Below are 17,281 nucleotides of genomic sequence, written 5' to 3'. Positions count from 1 at the left end.
CATTACTCATCATCACCATCTTCTTTAACCTAACCGGCATAACCGTGGGACGTAAAACTCAAAGATTTCATTTCTTGTATTGACATTTTGACCAGTTGCCCGTTTGCACAGGGTTATCGTAGAGAGTTGAGATTTGTTCTATCTTCTTTTATTTAACAATAGCTTTCACACAATATGCTACTTGACCCCTGGTTCCATTTGCAAATTTTGAGTTGGACCCCGCCTGGGACCCTGCGAGTGCCCCGGGGACACAAATCTTTCATTCAAAAGGTGCTGGGCTCCCCACACTAATTTGATATGTATTCGCTGAGTTTCCTTACCCGACCGTTTCCGAAAAATCTGACCCGGGATCCGACTTTGTAATGTATAGTTTGAAGCTCAATTTCTAACTTTTCACGCTTATATCTTCGCAACGGTTGCGATCGAGGATGTATCCGTTTTCGTGTTATGTTCTTTTGGGACAAGGTATCGAACGGCCATAGTCTCGACTCGAAGTCAGAGTTGCACTTGGATAGGTTCCCTCGTAAGTGAGATTCGAAATATTTTTGCCTTGGAAGCAAGTTGTAAGTTTTCCACAAAGCGGTAGCTGTACAAAATAAAAAGACTCTTAAGAGCTGCGTACTTTCAATTAGAATCTATTATTTTTGTAAAGGTATATTTCAAAAGTTCCTTTTTGCTGTAATTGAACGTGTGCACACTTTATGGTAGTTGTCGGTGTAGCTAATACAGTCTCGTCACGTTCTGTACTCCATTTATATATCCCGGTAGTTGTTCCAGAATTTTCTTCAATAAAATTGTAATTCTTTTCCCATTGCAGGGATCATTAATTGACAATCGACGCTCCTATTCCAGTATATCATCATTGTCGAAATATTGGGGAAGAGTCTGTGCTATAAAATTTTCTGAGGGAGACGTTTCCCCTTTATCCCCCGGCCAGGCATGCCCTGCGCGAAACAAACCTTTCTACAAAGATTTAATTAATTAAAGATAGTTCTCGAACATAATGTTGCAACAAGTGAACACTAATGCATGTTATTTTCATATTTAGTAATACCGATATGAACATATGATAATACAAGAATTTCACGCACCTGCAATGTTGACTTACTAAGAAGTTCCATTCTTAACAGATACTTGTTTTAAATAGCAAGAACATTTTCTTCATAACTCACTTTCAAACGATCACCATAAACTATGGATAATGACTTATCTCATTTTTAAATTAGCCATTCAAATTAATAGAATAAACACTCCTAAGCAACACACTTGAATAGAATAATTTTTATTGTTGTTAAACAATGATTGTTGCAATAGGCAGCGTTAATAATATACAAAACTCAGATTATATGTTATAATTTACACTTCCCTTCAAATTCATTAATACTATGAATATAAATAACATTATTTACAAGAAATGCCTTACATTGGTTTTCGAAATCGATGTTATAAATTATGCAGTTTTATGCCAGTATGTTTATAGCTTCTTTGGTATGTATTTAGCCTAACATGTTGGGTATTTAAATCATCTTTACGTCTTGTATTATATAAATGAACATTATTACGATAACCAATACCATCTTGATTTTTTCTAATGTGTACAAGGCATTCATAAATGTACCTAGAAGGAACTGTCACGTTCTACATTTCCTTAAAGAATGGTCTACATGATACATAATCTGCCAAACCTCTTATTGCTCTTATATCTTTCTTCTGCGATTTGAAGACAATTTGAGCACCCGATGAATTACCTCACGATAATTTACTGTATTGTAAATGACAAAGTAAAAAAGAGCATAAAATGTTGTAAGAAACACGGTTTCAGTAACTGTTGTCCTTAGTTTGCGAATTAAAAACAATATTCAAGATAGATTCCCAGAAAATTTACAGAATTGTATGCATCTACATTAGTCACGTCTGATTCCCAAGATAAAAATGAAGGTTTGTCGTAGGTTCATTGAGATAAAGTTCTTTATACTTTATTCGTGTAGATGACATTTTAAATTTATATACATATAAACAAGTAAAGGTTTTAACACATTCCCTTGAGACACACATGATGTTACATTCAAAAAAACTTGACCTTTTATTTGCAGTACGGACATCCTGTCGTCTATTACTAAGATAGAACTTCATTAATGATAACTCAAATCCTCTAACACCGTGATAATATAATTTTGCAACCAATAAATCGTGTAACACTGTATCGAAAGCTTTACTCAGATCTAGCAGTATTGCACACATATATAAATTACTTTCAAAATTATAGTGTTGTTATAATTTCTACAGCCTTAGTCGTTAAAAAAAAAAAAAAAAAAAAAAGTCTGAATCCAAATTGCGAAGTGTGGAGCAGTTTATTCGTTTTGAAATAGTTTGATAATTGATTTTTAATACATTGCTCAAAAACTTTGGAAATAATTGGCACTAACAAGAAAAGTACTTGGACTCGAACGGGTGAATACGCACAAAAAGGAAAGCATGTGTAATGTTAGCAGCCCGGAAGCAAACAGTGATGTCCGTTTTTCTGCAATATGCTGTAAACGTCTGCAGGGCAAAGTAGAGCACGTGCCATAATTACAGGGCGTCTATACTGTCTGACTCCGAGCCATTTTCTGCAGAAAATGGTTGGGTGAATGAAAAAATAGACGCCCCATAGTGTATCCCATTATCTTTAGAGGCACATATTTTGAATGAAAAAATTGTGTCCCAGGGTCACCCGAAGTGTCCCAGACAGGGTCCAACCAAAATTTTCAAATGGTAAGGGGGGTCAAGTAGTATATCATTGGAAAGGTATTGTGAAAAGAAACAAGATGAAGCAAGTCCTGAATCTCTACGCTCACCATGTACATAATGGTAGATAGTCAAAATGTCAACACAGTTGTCATGAAAGTGTCTATGACCACCATTTTGCATAGGGTGCGCATACAGACTTGGGACTTCTTGCAGTTTGTTTCTTTTCACAATGCCTTTCAAACGATATACTTCTTCACCCACCTTTCCATTTGAAAATTGTGAGGTGGACCCTACGGGGGCCCCTGGGGTAATACGTTTTCATTCAACATGTTTTCCCCCAAAAATAATGGGATACGTGTGCGCCGATGTTTCCATACACTCAAACGTTCCCGCAAAAATAGCCCGGAGTCAGAATTTATAGACGCCCTGTCAGCATGGTATGCTCTTGCGGACGTTTACACCAGATTGCAAAAAACGGACATTACTATTTGCTTCAGGGGTGCTAACATTACACATGCTTTTATATTTGTGCGAATTTGACCGTCAAGGAAAGTACGTGAGCTCGACCGCAAAAATATGCGTAGAAATAAAAGGATGAATAGTGTCAGTACCCCTAAAAAGATAGGTGATGTCAGTTTGTCCGCAAGATGGTGCAAATTTGCACCAATAGATGGCGCTATACAAGGGAAGAGAGAGCCCACCTCATGTCTACCACTACACTACTTCCAACAATAAAGCTGCAAATACTAGTTTTTCGCATGAGGAAAGGTTGAATTTGTAGTGAGACGTCAAATGGCGCGGAGAGTGGTAATCAATCCAATGAATGTAATGCGATTGGTTGGAGTGAAAGTGTGATGCGAGGTACGTCATTAGAAAGGAATTGATCTGGAAGATGAGACATTTGCATATTTTCTAGAAGAATTAATTATACAAAAATATGGAAATCAGTTAGAAACTGAAAGTCTCCGAACATTAGAACGCAGTGGTAAAGATTTTCTAGAGAATGAAGAGGAAGAAGTGAGAACGTATAATGACACTGTAAGTCCTGCAAGGGATAATGAAAGTAGCCAAAGTGAATACGAACCGTCGCTGAAAAGGTGTAATGTCGACAATGTGATGACACAGTTTACTGGTATCACACTAGAGAATATATTCCAGGATTATTACATACGCGGATTCAGCTCATATAAAAAAACTCCTGCAATGATACCCGAAACTGAAGACAAAAAGCAATATTAAATACGTATTACAATATGTAGCAAAGAAACGGCAAAACACGGCTGCGTTCAAAGGAAATCGTAGAGTACAGTTAAAGATAATCAAGCAGGGTACCATAGCAAAGTTTGATGAAGCGCGACCTATGGGAGCTAACGCCCTGTAATTATGGCACATGCTGTAGTTTGCTCTGCTCTTGCGGACGTTTACACAATCTTGTAGAAAAACGGACATCACTGTTTGCTTCCGGGATGCTAACATTATACATGCTATGCCTTTTGTGCGTATTAACCCGTTCGAGCCCAAGTACTTTCCTCCTTGTAAGAATATAGGACGATAGTTATTAGGCTTACTTTTGTCGCTTTTCGTATGTATGGGTACTGTGATTGTCAACAAAAGGCAGTTAGGGAAGCTTCCCTCTAGAAGCTTCCATTTAAATATGTAAATTAAAGGTTCAACTATAACATCAATTATTTTTTTTAACAAGTTATTTGAAAATCCATGGGAATCCTCACTGTTTGAAGGTTTCAGTTTACTAACATGTAATAAAACTGTTCTGGTATTTATTGCAGTCCACCAAAAATTTGACTTAATATTACTTACAGTTTGCTGTGTAAGGAAACTTCTAAAGTCAATATCTTTATTTTTCAGAGAAAGTTTTCACGTTTTAATTTATCACTTATGTTATACTGTTCACAAAGTATTCATTACACTCGCTTTCAGATATTGGTATGGGGTCTCGAACAGCACGTTTTCTGATTTTCTTATTAAGAATAGGCCAAGCTATTGCACATTTATTCTGTGAGTTATTTATCAGGTTTTAATTTGCAGTAAGTTTTGCTGCTTTAATATCTTTTATGGATGTATCTTTTTAGCAGTTTATATTTTTCTTTATCAGTCGGTAATCGTGTAGTATTGGCAGTTATTATGCAATATGATTAGTCGATCCCATTGTGATTTAACGTGGCTTATACCAATTAAGAACTGTTTCAATATATATATACTTCCAGCATTTATTCTAATACGTAAACCAAGGACGCATAACATTGTGAAAAGCTTCCCAAATAGTGGTACAGTTTAAAAATATACTTTCCCAATTTAAGTTCCGTAACCTAGATCTTAAATTTTTGTATGTGAATTTCACTTAATAATCGGATTTTTTTGGTTACACAATAACTAACATTTTTGATGGTATTACAGGAAACGAAAGCCATACACCTTCGTGGTCAGATAACAAAGACTATAGTGCCGCACAATAAACTACTTTTTTCTTCGTTAGTAAAAGCATTATGCAAACGTAATCAGTTTCTTGTGGGCTGATCATTAATGTAATAAGTCATGAGACCTAAGGGATTCACAACATAGTGCTTTAGTAGATATATTAATAAGGACATTAATATTTATACCACCAATATAAAATATTTTGTGGTTTTTGTAGTTATTAAGATAGCTATTTACCTTCTCCCAGGCATTAGGGGAAAATATTTATATCTGAAGTTAGTATCCGATACAAGGAAATAACTATTACTCTCTTTTGTTTAAGTAACAAACCAGGTACTTCAAAATGCTGCTCAACACAAAAGCAACGTAAGTTAAGGACTGCATATTTGATGCTGGTGCCATTTCTTACATAAATGGTTACACCACCGCGTATTGTTTTTTTCTCTACAGAAAATAGCAGCTAACGCGTACCTTGTTCGTATATACAAGTAAATTTCATCTCATTATGTAGACAGTGTTCATTTACACACACAATATCAGAAGGAAGCAGAGGTAAGATTAATTCAAGTTCAGATAATTTGTGTCTTATCAATTGAAAATTTAACTATACTAACAGTAAATTCTCCCTGCTTATATCAGTACTACAATTTTGAAAGACATAACTTTTTTTTCTTTTTAAACATTTACTAAAATCATTTGCTTCTATAAGATCAAAAATCTTCGTTAGACGTGAGGTTTTCACTCGACCTCACGTAGCATTCAGCTTACTCATGGGATCGGGAGAAGTTTTCCTGTACTGACAATGGCATTGGTATTTGCAACCTTATGCTTAAGTTTAACATCTAGATCCTTGTCAGTTATCTCACTGATCTTAATACTGATTACCAGGGTTGGCTGGTTTAAACCAAGGTTTAAACCAGCTGGTTTTTTCAAAAAAAAAAAAAAAAAAAAAAAAAAAAAAAAAAAAAAAAAAAAAAAAAAAAAAACTGGTTTAAACCAAATAACGAAAAATGTTCGTAAAAGTGTAAGTGTTTGTAAAATCTTGATGAACACACATTTGTGAGTTATCAGTTTTCACTCCCGTACATTATTCGTATTATATTCAGACCTAAATTCCCCATTCATTACTCAAAAAGATTATACTACAGAAGCAACTTTTTTATATAAGTTTATAAATGTTCGTTTTGTGATTTTTTGTAGCTCTTATTATTGTTGTGTAATTGCAATCAAAGAAAAATTCTAAATATTGTTTTGTTTCAATGTTTACTATTGATAAAATACATCGTACTTTGTGTGTGTGTGTGTGTGTGGGGGGGGGGTCATACAGACCCCACGAGAGGCATTTAGTGAAATGAGAAGTATCTTTGGTATCTATTTATGTATAAATGAGTCTGAGCCAAAGTGGACTCAAATAATTCGTATCTTTAGTCACTTTTCTAACTGATATGCAAATTAAGTCGTTGTATTTCTTTAATTTGGACCAATAAAAGTCGTTGTTAACTAACTTGAACTAAATTAGTTCTTCTGTAGTACTTTGAAATTGTCCATATGTAATTCTGTATAATGGTTTCACTTGTGCAACTGTTCATCTTTTTGTCCTGAAATAACTCTTGACAGTTATATTAAGAAGCATGTAAGGTCAGTACAACGTATTTTTATCAGGATTTCTTCGTGAGTGAGTCGGCAGACGTATCGCATTTGTGGCCAATTAGTCCTGGTTCCGAGTTCAAATGGAGGACAATTTCTCTCGGATGTAACTCGAGAAGCAGTTTTTATTCCGCTTTAAGCTTATGTGACCCCTTCCAGCATAACCCGGCTGTTACATAATAACATCAAGGCGAAACAAACTTATTTCTGTCCATATATGATATGAATACATAGAGCAAATTATTTAAACCAAATAAACCTGGTTTAAACCATAAAAACCGGTTTTTTTGGTTTTTTTAATAAAAACCATGGTTTTTGCCAACCCTGCTGATTACTCTTTTCCCTAAGTGATAAAAATGCATGCCATGTTTTGTATACATCTCTCTACTTAAATTACATACGTCTAACAATTCCACATTCTGAATAAGATAGCGGAAATTCTTTAACTTTACATTTCGTATTTTGAACAGCTTTAACTCATAGTTCTTCACTAATATCATATCTGTGTGGGATATTGTCTACAATTATCTTAACAGTAATTTAGTTCAGAGAGCCAACTCCTAATACTGTTGACAACCTAATTTCTCTCGTCGCAAGCTACATCATTAGTTCCACTTAGTGTAACAAAATAGTTGACCCCCGCATCTAAAATTCTGCTATCAACGCACGATAGAAGATCAACGCTTTTTGCACCAGGTTTGACGCTGCTACATTCTGCTTCAAGTTATGGTTAACTCTTTTCTGCCAATCCCCTACCATGACTGTCAATATACGAATACCTTAGGCTAGTTTTCATATTTATAAAAAAACATCTTTTTCTTGCTTACTTCTTTAATACTGTTCACTGAACACTTCACTTCTAGTAATCATTGCATGTGGGTTCACTGATTCGTTTCCAAGATTCTTACTGAGTTCATTTGAGAACTCTAATGTAGAAATTGGCTTGTATACAGGATAATCTTGTCAGGCGTCTACTTCATTCTTCTTCCTAGCTCTTCATTTTCAAATTTTAATAATCCTATGTCTCCTGTAAAACATTTAATAACCTGTAGCAAACTATCAGAATAGCCATCAGATGTATGCGTATTAACTCGGCTGCCATGTTGCTTGCTTGTTGGACAAAACTACTGCTAGAGCTCCTTTGTGGCTAAGCGGTTAGCGTACGCGCCTTTGGTGTGGGAGACTCGGTTCGATTCCCGGCGGGAACTCATGCGATTCGGATTCCACGTTAATCAGTAGATCCTCGTCTCATATAGCCTCGCTGCTGAACGGGACGTTAAACTCAAAATTAACTCAACTCAAAACCACTGCAGTCTTCAATTATTTCTTCACTTTTAATTTTACCACATTTAAAACGTTGCAACCTATCACAGGAGTAGACAAAGTTCCATTTTTACAATTCTTTTGCACTTCACGGAGTTTTCATCATATTTTATCTTAACTTTTACAGGAACATGAATAACCATACCATTACTTGTAGAAGCCATCTTGAATCGTGTAACCACACAGCATAGGCCACATGAAAAACAGTAACGAACCTAGCGGAACCAAACCAGAATCAAATATATCACTGAATCGAAGAATCGTATGACCGAATCACTAATGCATGAAATCTAAAGTAAAGATTTACCCGGCACCGTCTCGATTTCGGAGAAAATGTATTATGTTTATTGGTGAAGTTGGTGACCATCATTATTAGTAGTAGATTTTTTCCCACTTTATTATACATAGCCCTCAAAATAAGAGGAAACCTGACAACAGCAACGGGAAGGTAGGAAGTAGCAACATGTCCAGCAACTGAAGGTTTGAGTTATTGATTAGAAATTCGTTGCTTCGGTAGGCGGAAAAGGTTAGTTGCGCCAACAACAAAATTCTAGGTCGACTGGCCATGCTGCGTTTGCCGGTAATTCGTCTTCCGCGCCAGCGCTGTTATGATCTTTCCTCGTATTGAGAATGTGTTAACTCTTTCTATTTTTACTTTGCATGTATTTAGGTACATAACATAGACCTGTACGTAGGTTAGATATTACTTAAATTGGCCGTACTTTTATTATATATTACTTGATACAGGATCTGTATATTAAAATTGTCAGCCTATTGGGGTACATGTGCCATTTAACGTTTATTAAATAATAATCTTGAAAACAGTCTCTTAGGATTTAAAGATGACGTCAGCCAAGTGGTTTCCATTTCTAGACGTGTAGCAAAATGATCTGCCGGTTTAATTGGTGCGTAGCAATGAGAATAAGTGTAGTGGGAGGAAAAGGTGTGACTTTATCAGTAGCCATGGAGCTGTGGTCGTGTAAGCATGGTGCATTTCTCGTGGAAACCTTTTTTTTTTTTTTTCAATCAAAGCATCAATTCCGCCAACACTTCAACGTGGATCAGAAACGATGTGATCTATCCGTAGCACAATTTTCTTATGGATAGAAAACTTAAGAGAAACGGGTCAGCTCTTAAACGGAAGTCAAAAAATAGTCCAAGGTCAGCCAGGAGACCAGACAGCATTGATCACGTAAGACAAGATGTGGAGGCTAGTCCGAACGCTTCTTCTAGTATCTGTGACTTTTCTTGTGGGGATATTGTAAATCGAGGATGGTGTAAATAACCATGTACATGGGGCGAGCTTATAGGGGTCATATGCTAAGAAATCGCTGTCACACCAAACACAGTGTTGGAGCTCGTTTTTGACAGCCTCGGCAGGAGACTTGAAAAATGCATGGCGAGAAATTGACATCACTTTAATGACGTCTTCTTCAAAATTTTGCTATTAAAAAACATCAGATCCTTTTGCCGTACCCTGTACATTCAAGAGTAAATTGACCAGAGATTTGCCTTAAAATCTGTGAATTAAAAATAATGGAAGTGAGCGATTGGCTTAAGATCCCCATCTGACATGGCAATACTTTAAATATTACCTACCCTGTTTAGTTTTGGATTCAGCGTTGATTCTGACTAGTGTATGATATGTTAAACAAATTGGTTTTGAGTGCGAGTTCGTTGAAGGAAAAGTATGATCTCACTGTTGATCAGATGACTGGAACTCTTACATACGATATTGCTCAGCTTAGATGGGATTTATCAGGCACAGTAAAACAGTTTTAACAACAATTTTCGTGGATGATGTGTGGTGCCTTTGTCCATCTAATTACCACGCCTTCGGTGCGAGCGGCCCCAGGTTTGATTCCCGGTGGGGGCACTCGGTCGAAAAAGTGTAAAAAATCTTTTTCCGATGAACTGTCCTCAATGAGGTTTTCCTGGGTTTTCATTCACACCAGGCAGATGCCAGGATGATACCTAACATACAGGTCCTACGCCGTTTCCTTCCTTCCTCAATCCTTTCTTCCTTCCCTTTCCCCGGATAGTGTGCTCGCCGAAAGACCTCAACCCTCATATGTGACGGGCTAAATGGCCATAGATGCCGAAAGCCCTGAAATCTAAATCTTAAGTCCTAACCCTAATCCCAGCTAATTACCAGTTATCAATTTCTAACTGTAGATAAATTACTACGCACGTGTTGGAAATAGCTATAAATTTGGAGTCATGTGATTTGGACAGAGTGGCGAGTACGGGAAGTTGTAAATTGCTCTGCAGGATTTCGTTGCATCCCTGAACAAAAAATCGCAAATAAGTATAATAAGTAAGAAATTTGATTTTGATGAGATTCAAGTAAATGAAAACAGTAAATTAGGAGACTTTTTAAAGGTTATTTCATCTTTCTATTTTGATGTCTATCACGTTGCGTCTATTTGGCATAACTTTATTTTTAGTCATTTCTCCTTTGTTTCTTCATAGGTTCAGCAAGGAGACTTCCCTCACCTGTTGGTGTATGGCCCGTCCGGAGCAGGCAAAAAGACCAGAATTCTTTGCATTTTGCGAGAATTATATGGCGGAGGCGTCGAGAAACTGCGAATGGATAAGATGCAGTTTGTGGTAACTTTATTATCATTTCAGCTATTATATTTGGTGTAGGTATCAATAGAAATTATGGAATAACAGACGAAGACAATCGCCAAAGCTTCTTCAACTAAAATAGCCGCTATCGTTGAATTGTTTTTACGAATTGCTAATAAATGTTCGGTCAGTAAAGATAGGAACTGTAAACAGTCAAAAGTCTTTAGATCTGGTCTTTCTCACTTGTAACTCAATTGTTGGCAGGCGAGAGGTCGGGTCTGGAACCCCTGTGAGGTCAATAGTCAAGACTCTCTCAATTATACCGTCTTTTTACTATGATAAAGTTCTGTAAATTGCAGAGAACAAAAGATTCTTTTTTCTATGTTCATTCTGTCTCTTTGTTTATTTTCTAAGTAAATTTGATTTAACACAGTTAAATTATGCAGCTTGGATCTGAAAGGCTAGTGTAAATTTTAACGAAAATTATACGTACTTTAATTCAGTGATGACCAACTTATAACACAGTGGACCAGGACAAAGTAAAAGTATACTTCTAGGTCATTTTTAACTTTCCTTTCCCTTCCTCTCGTCAGAATCGACGGTTCGCTGAATACATGCATAAATCTTACATTTTTTGAATCTTTATCCTGGTTTCCTATGTCTGAATTTGATTTTGTTTGTTACATATTCATTGTCATTTTAAGAGCGAAAAGAGATATTTTAGACAAGCGTGTTTCAGAATATGTGCTTGTGTAAGTTGTAAACTTAAATAAAAATTTATCATGTACCGTTTAAGAATATAGACTTGCGGTATGGATAGACTCTTATATCAGGTAACCAAGAAAGTTGGTGCAGCTTTTGAGAGCAGTTACTTTTGTCGTGTTAGTGTGGTCAAATTGATTCTGATGACGTCATATGTTTACATTCCTTTCAAACCTTATTCAGTAGAGAGCGCGTGTTTTGCTATCTGTTTTATAGGAACCGCAGTCTTCAAAAGAACATGTCGCTGGGAAGGAAGATTTGCTTTACGAGTACAAATTAGTAAATAAAGCTGCAAAGGGCGCTAGAAAAATATTCTCCGCGTTTGGAGAGACATCAGTGAGTGAACCGACTGCTTGAAAGTGGTTCAGACGCTTTTCTTCCAGAGACGAGATCTTTGAAGACAAGCCTTATGTTAGTCGTCCATCCACACTCGACAAAGTCCAGCTGGAGGAGGAAATCAAACAGAATTCTCTTCAAAAGTGCCAGGAGCTTATACACAGGTTTGGAGTATCTGACGAAATCATTCGATCACGTCTTCATAACCTTGGGATGACATGGAAGCTAAGCAAGTGGGTTCCTCATGTCCTGCCCGAGGGAAATAAGTTCCAACGATTGAACATCCGCTTGTTGCTGTCGCGCCATAATAAAGCGGATCATGGATTAACATATGACGAGAAAGCGGATCATGTCTAATAGCCGGAAGAGGGAACATCATTGGTCGACTTCTGGTTCGATCTAATTGGCCGCTAATCCGGACATCCGCCAAAAGAAGATAATGTTGTGTGTTTGGTGGACCAGCGCTGGCTAGTCCACTATGAATATATAGGAAGCAGAAAAACCATAACAGCCGAAGTCTACTCGTCATAATTGCAAAGAGTTTTAGCTCCACTGCTCCAGAAGCAGCCAGCACTGGTCAACAGAAGAGGAGTTATCCTTCTCCACGATCTTGCCAAACCTCATACGGCAAAACCGACCAAAGAGGTGATCAAAACTCGGGGCTGGGAAGTTCTGCCTCATCCACCCTATTCCCTGGACGTCACCCCATCGAACTATTACGTGATTTTGGCCATGGGTAACTATCTACGGGAACAGCGGTTCCAAAAACATGACGATGTTACAAAGGCTGTATCTCGATTTTTGGACTCTAGAAAAAAAGTTTTTTTTTTCTTTCTTTCTTTCTTCAAAAAGGCCATTTATAAGCTGGTGTCTCGTTGCGAACATAGCATTGAAGCCAATAGTGATAATTTCGAAGAATAAATTGGGTGTTTAAAATTTTTGTGGACCGTGTTTGACGAATGTCGAAAACCGGACGAACTTCCTTGGTTACCTGATAGTCTGTTTCAGAAGCTATATACTACTATTAAATTTGGCGAATGCAATTTTATACGTAATATTTTCGCTTTAAGATTCTATATGCAATATAAACTCAATTGAGGACTGGTATGAATTAACAGTGTCACTTATTTGCTCTTTTCTCTGTCTGTTAAATCCGCCCAAATCAATCCACTTTTCCATAATTGTGTCTAGGTCACTTTAATTCTATTATATTAAATATTGAATTTTTTCTACTAATGTTTCTTCTTTTTTTAAAAAAATAATATGGAAAACAATTATTATTATTTCTATCTTCATAGACGCCTTCAAAGAAGAAGATTGAGATAATGACTGTAAGTAGCAACTACCACATAGAAGTGAATCCTAGCGATGTTGGTATTCATGACAGAGTGGTGGTGCAGGAATTGGTCAAGAATATGGCACAAACTCATCAGCTGGATTCAACCGGACAAAGAGAGTTTAAAGGTAAGGTTATATATATATATAGTAAAACTGAGTTACTAAACATTTAAGATGTAGAGTCCGGTGAGGTGTACTACAGATAACTAAACACAATTAAATTCTGATAAATGTTGTTTGCTTTCCACTGATGAGATTACGTACCCAGAGACAGTTCTGAAGAGTTTTGCAAATTAGAACGTATATTACTCGAATTTCTCAAGGATGGCGATGTTAGTGAGAAAATTATACTAGATCAGGGGTTTTTAAACTGTGCGGCGCGCCACCCTGGAGAGGCGCGAAAGGTTGTAAGAGGAAGCGCGAGGTGTTTTAAAAAAAAGACCCTACAAAAGGACATATTTATAATGCAATACCCATACTTGAGTCTGCACCCTTCTTCTTTAGTAATACATAGTGGACTAACCCTTTGTATCACCTCTGTTCCACTTACAATCAGGGATGACCCTTTCACCTTTAGCTTAAACGTGTATAATGCTTGTTAGATGTACACTAACGATCTGTAGAGTAGTATGTCTTCTTAACACAACTTTATGTCTCATTTGAGAAGTACTTTCCAGAGGACACACAGCACAACTGGGTCGTGAACCCATTCAACTCAAAGAATCCACCAAATTTCACCACCCGAGAAGAGGAATACCTCATTGATCTCTCTTCAGACAGAACATTGAAGACCAAGTTTCTCTCTACATTGTTGCCTGAATTTTGGAACTCAGTAAGGAATGAGTATCCGGAATTATAAGAAGGCCTTCCTTCCTTTTGCAACTTCCTATCTCTGCGAAACCGGATTTTCAGCCATGGCGGTGATCAAATCCAAATATAGGTCAAAATTGAATCTCCAGAAAGAGATGCGTCTTGTCATTTCAAAAATATCTACCGAGATTTAATAAATTGTGTGACTCAAAACAAGCTCACACATCCCATTGACTTTGCTCAACATTTAAATGTGTCGGTTTTTATGTAAATTCCCTCTCTGCTCGTATTTTTCAATTTTAACATAAATATCTGACTTACCACAATTTATAATTATTAACAGCGGTTAATAAAATTAAAATGTGTAGTCAGTGTGTACAATGTGGATCACCAGTGTTAATGAGATATTTCCATTAGTGATTAATAAATGAAACATAGTTTATCTTAGTCATTGTCTTCCTTTTAGGAACACATGTATTTATGTTCTTGACACATTTCATTTTTGACAAGGGAGGCGCGTTCAGACTAGTGGTTGAGGGGAGCCTCAACTGAAAAAGTTTGAGAACTCCTGGGTACTAGATTAATGTCTTTAAATGGTTAGTAGCACTCCATCTGCTTTTATATTTTGATTCCTGTGCTTACATGAGTATCTATCTGGCAATTAAATGCATTTTTAAAAGACTTATATCAGGTAGAAAAAGAAAAGGGGATAGGCATGCGAAATAAAAGCCAAATATATCTTCTAACAATTCGATTTCAAGATGATTGCATTTATTGATATTGTTGGGTGAAATTGCCACAATATTACTTGAAACATGCTGTTTTACTTATACCAAAATAACTTTTATAACAGAAGTAAAAAATAATTAAAATGTTACAAACTTTCTGATTGTTATCGTTATCATTGGGTAAAACTGCTGCAAAGTTTGCGTGAAATAAATGCTTTTCGCTGTATGAAAAATGTACAAAAAACACCAATGTGAATAAAGTGCGAAAACCGTTTAAAGGTGGGTTTCTTTTGTGTTGTTCAATTTGATATAGTCTTGTACGCAGAGAACAACGCCATAGGTGAGTAAATAAATGATAACGTAGTGTGTTCAAACTTGTATTGAATGTCTTTTGGATATGTAATTGATGTTTATGTATTTTCTCATAGTAGCTGAATCATGTACTAGAAAAAAAATATAATTTAGAAATATTGTTGTTGAACATAATGAACGAAATAAGTGATTTTGAATATGTTTCTGATTTTGTTAAAATGATGATTGTACTGCCACATGTCAATGCCAGTCTTGACCGTCAAGTGTTGATTAATTAAGAGTGTTTGGCTCCGAAATAAAAGGAAGGCTCTTTGATAACACTATGGCATGTTGAAGATATAACAAGAAATGAATCAAGCATTACAAAACTCATAAGCGCGCTACAAACAGGCCATTGAAAAACAGCAGATCTTGAACGAAGGGAGAAGAAAAGAAGAAGCAGGCTAGAGTAGTCAAAGAGTTGAAAGGAAAAAGCGAGCTGTGGACAAAACGATCCGGGAAGTAGTGTTGATATGAGAGCAAATGAAGGATTTGAAAAGAAAAGTAGGTAGTGTGACAGCACAAATTTATAATTAGTGATGATATGGCATATTATTTTGTCAAAATACTCAAAGGATTGGTGGTATTGACTATTAGTTAATGCCAACTGTATCTTCTCGATGAGCTCAGTGTAATACTGTTCAATGCTTATCAGCTTTTTATAAGACTTACAGTGGTAAGCTTTGATTCTATGAGAACATAAACAATAATTCAATTATGTGAAAAGCATGGCGTACACATTTACAATTAAAGTAGAATCATATTAATTTCGCTAAAATCGAGCACTGTTCTATCGGGAAAAATTCAGTAAAATGTGCTGAAATTTCAAAAATGGTCGCTGGACACCCTGAACAACGTGGAAAGAAGAAAAAAGTTAGCAGCTTTTCCCACCTGCGACTTGCACCAAGTTTTTGTCTATAATAGAGTGAGGCCAAATGAAGTTATAACAAGTCTGGTAAAACTGAATGTTTGATGGAAATTTCATTAAATAGTAACCATTATTTGGAATTCTGAATTCTATTTTTATGGGAAGCTGAATCCATAATTTATTGTTAGTTTTAATAACAATGTTCAAGACATTAACCTATTTTACATAGCAAAAAGATGAAACATAAGGAAGTCGGCAGGGCCTATATATCCCAGTATTCGCTTTGTAGAAGATGGAAAACTTAAGCAGGATGGCTTGCGTTGGTTTCAATCTTGGATCTCTACGGCATGTACTAACAGTTCTTTCACTTACGTTGGCTTTATTAAAGTAGTTGATAGTTTTGAAAGATGTCGTGTTACTTATTATGATTCCAAGTTAGAGAAAATCTACCTAAGACCAGACCAGGGGCGGATCCAGAAGGGGGTGATCGGGGCGATCGCCCCCACCCCAGAAGAGGAAACATTTTTTATTTTATATATAAATAAAATCCATCCCCGAGTTTGACGCTCCTAAAAGTAGCTCTAAGTATTACAGTCCACCGCCTCCCCCCCCCCAGAAGTCCGTTCTGGATCCACCCCTGCCTAAGACAGACTAATTTCTATTCGTTATTTCGTTAATCCTGAACAAAGTCTTTATTTCCTTCCAAATGAAGATATGCGTGCGATAGAGCGTTGGCGTGCAGCGCAGAAATTATAGAACTTGTAGAATAAGTAATGAAGTTTCATGATTTAAAAAAAATCGTATTGTGCATTGTAAAATTTTAACTTCTATAATTTTCCTTTTTTTTCTTTCAGTTGTGGTTTTATCAGAAGTAGATCGATTAACTAAGGATGCCCAGCACGCTTTAAGGCGAACGATGGAAAAATACATGGCAACTTGTCGCTTGATTATGTGGGCAACATCCACTTCCAGAGTTATTCCTGCCATTCGCAGCAGATGTTTGGCTATTCGTGTGCCAGCACCAACCGAAGAGGATATTGTTAAAGTTTTGCAGGTAAACAAACGACGATTGAAATCTTAATAATAAATATATTTTAAAGCTGTGATAATAATCATGAACCGTTCGTATTCGTCGAAATTGCATAAGAGGGCTGTTGAATCATTGTATGTTTAACTGGTATACCCTTCAGCTTTGGGAACCGGTCAAAACCACCACAGCCAAAACCCCCACACTCAAGAAATGTCAAAACACCCACACAAACGGTCATAACCCCCACACAAATGGACAAATCTCCCAAACGCACGAACGGTCAAAACCCCCACACTCAAGAAATGTCAAAACGCCCACACGATCGGTCATAACCCCCACACAAATGGACAA

General features: G+C 36.6%; 1 protein-coding gene across 2 annotated transcripts in view; it reads left to right on the top strand.

Moving 5' to 3' along the window:
* RfC38 (replication factor C subunit RfC38) overlaps nt 1–17,281 on the top strand; it is a 49,868-nt gene that overhangs the window by 22,072 nt on the left and 10,515 nt on the right. For both annotated transcript variants that reach the window (XM_081752415.1, XM_081752416.1), the window contains 3 exons: nt 10,609–10,746; nt 13,104–13,269; nt 16,755–16,954. In XM_081752415.1, the coding sequence (XP_081608541.1) occupies nt 10,609–10,746; nt 13,104–13,269; nt 16,755–16,954 (504 nt within the window). The remainder of the gene's footprint in view (nt 1–10,608; nt 10,747–13,103; nt 13,270–16,754; nt 16,955–17,281) is intronic.

The sequence above is a fragment of the Thermobia domestica genome, chromosome 3 (genome assembly GCF_964235325.1).
Source record: "Thermobia domestica chromosome 3, izTheDome1.hap1.1, whole genome shotgun sequence".
NCBI lineage: Eukaryota > Metazoa > Arthropoda > Insecta > Zygentoma > Lepismatidae > Thermobia > Thermobia domestica.
This window is presented reverse-complemented; position numbering and strand designations above follow the sequence as displayed.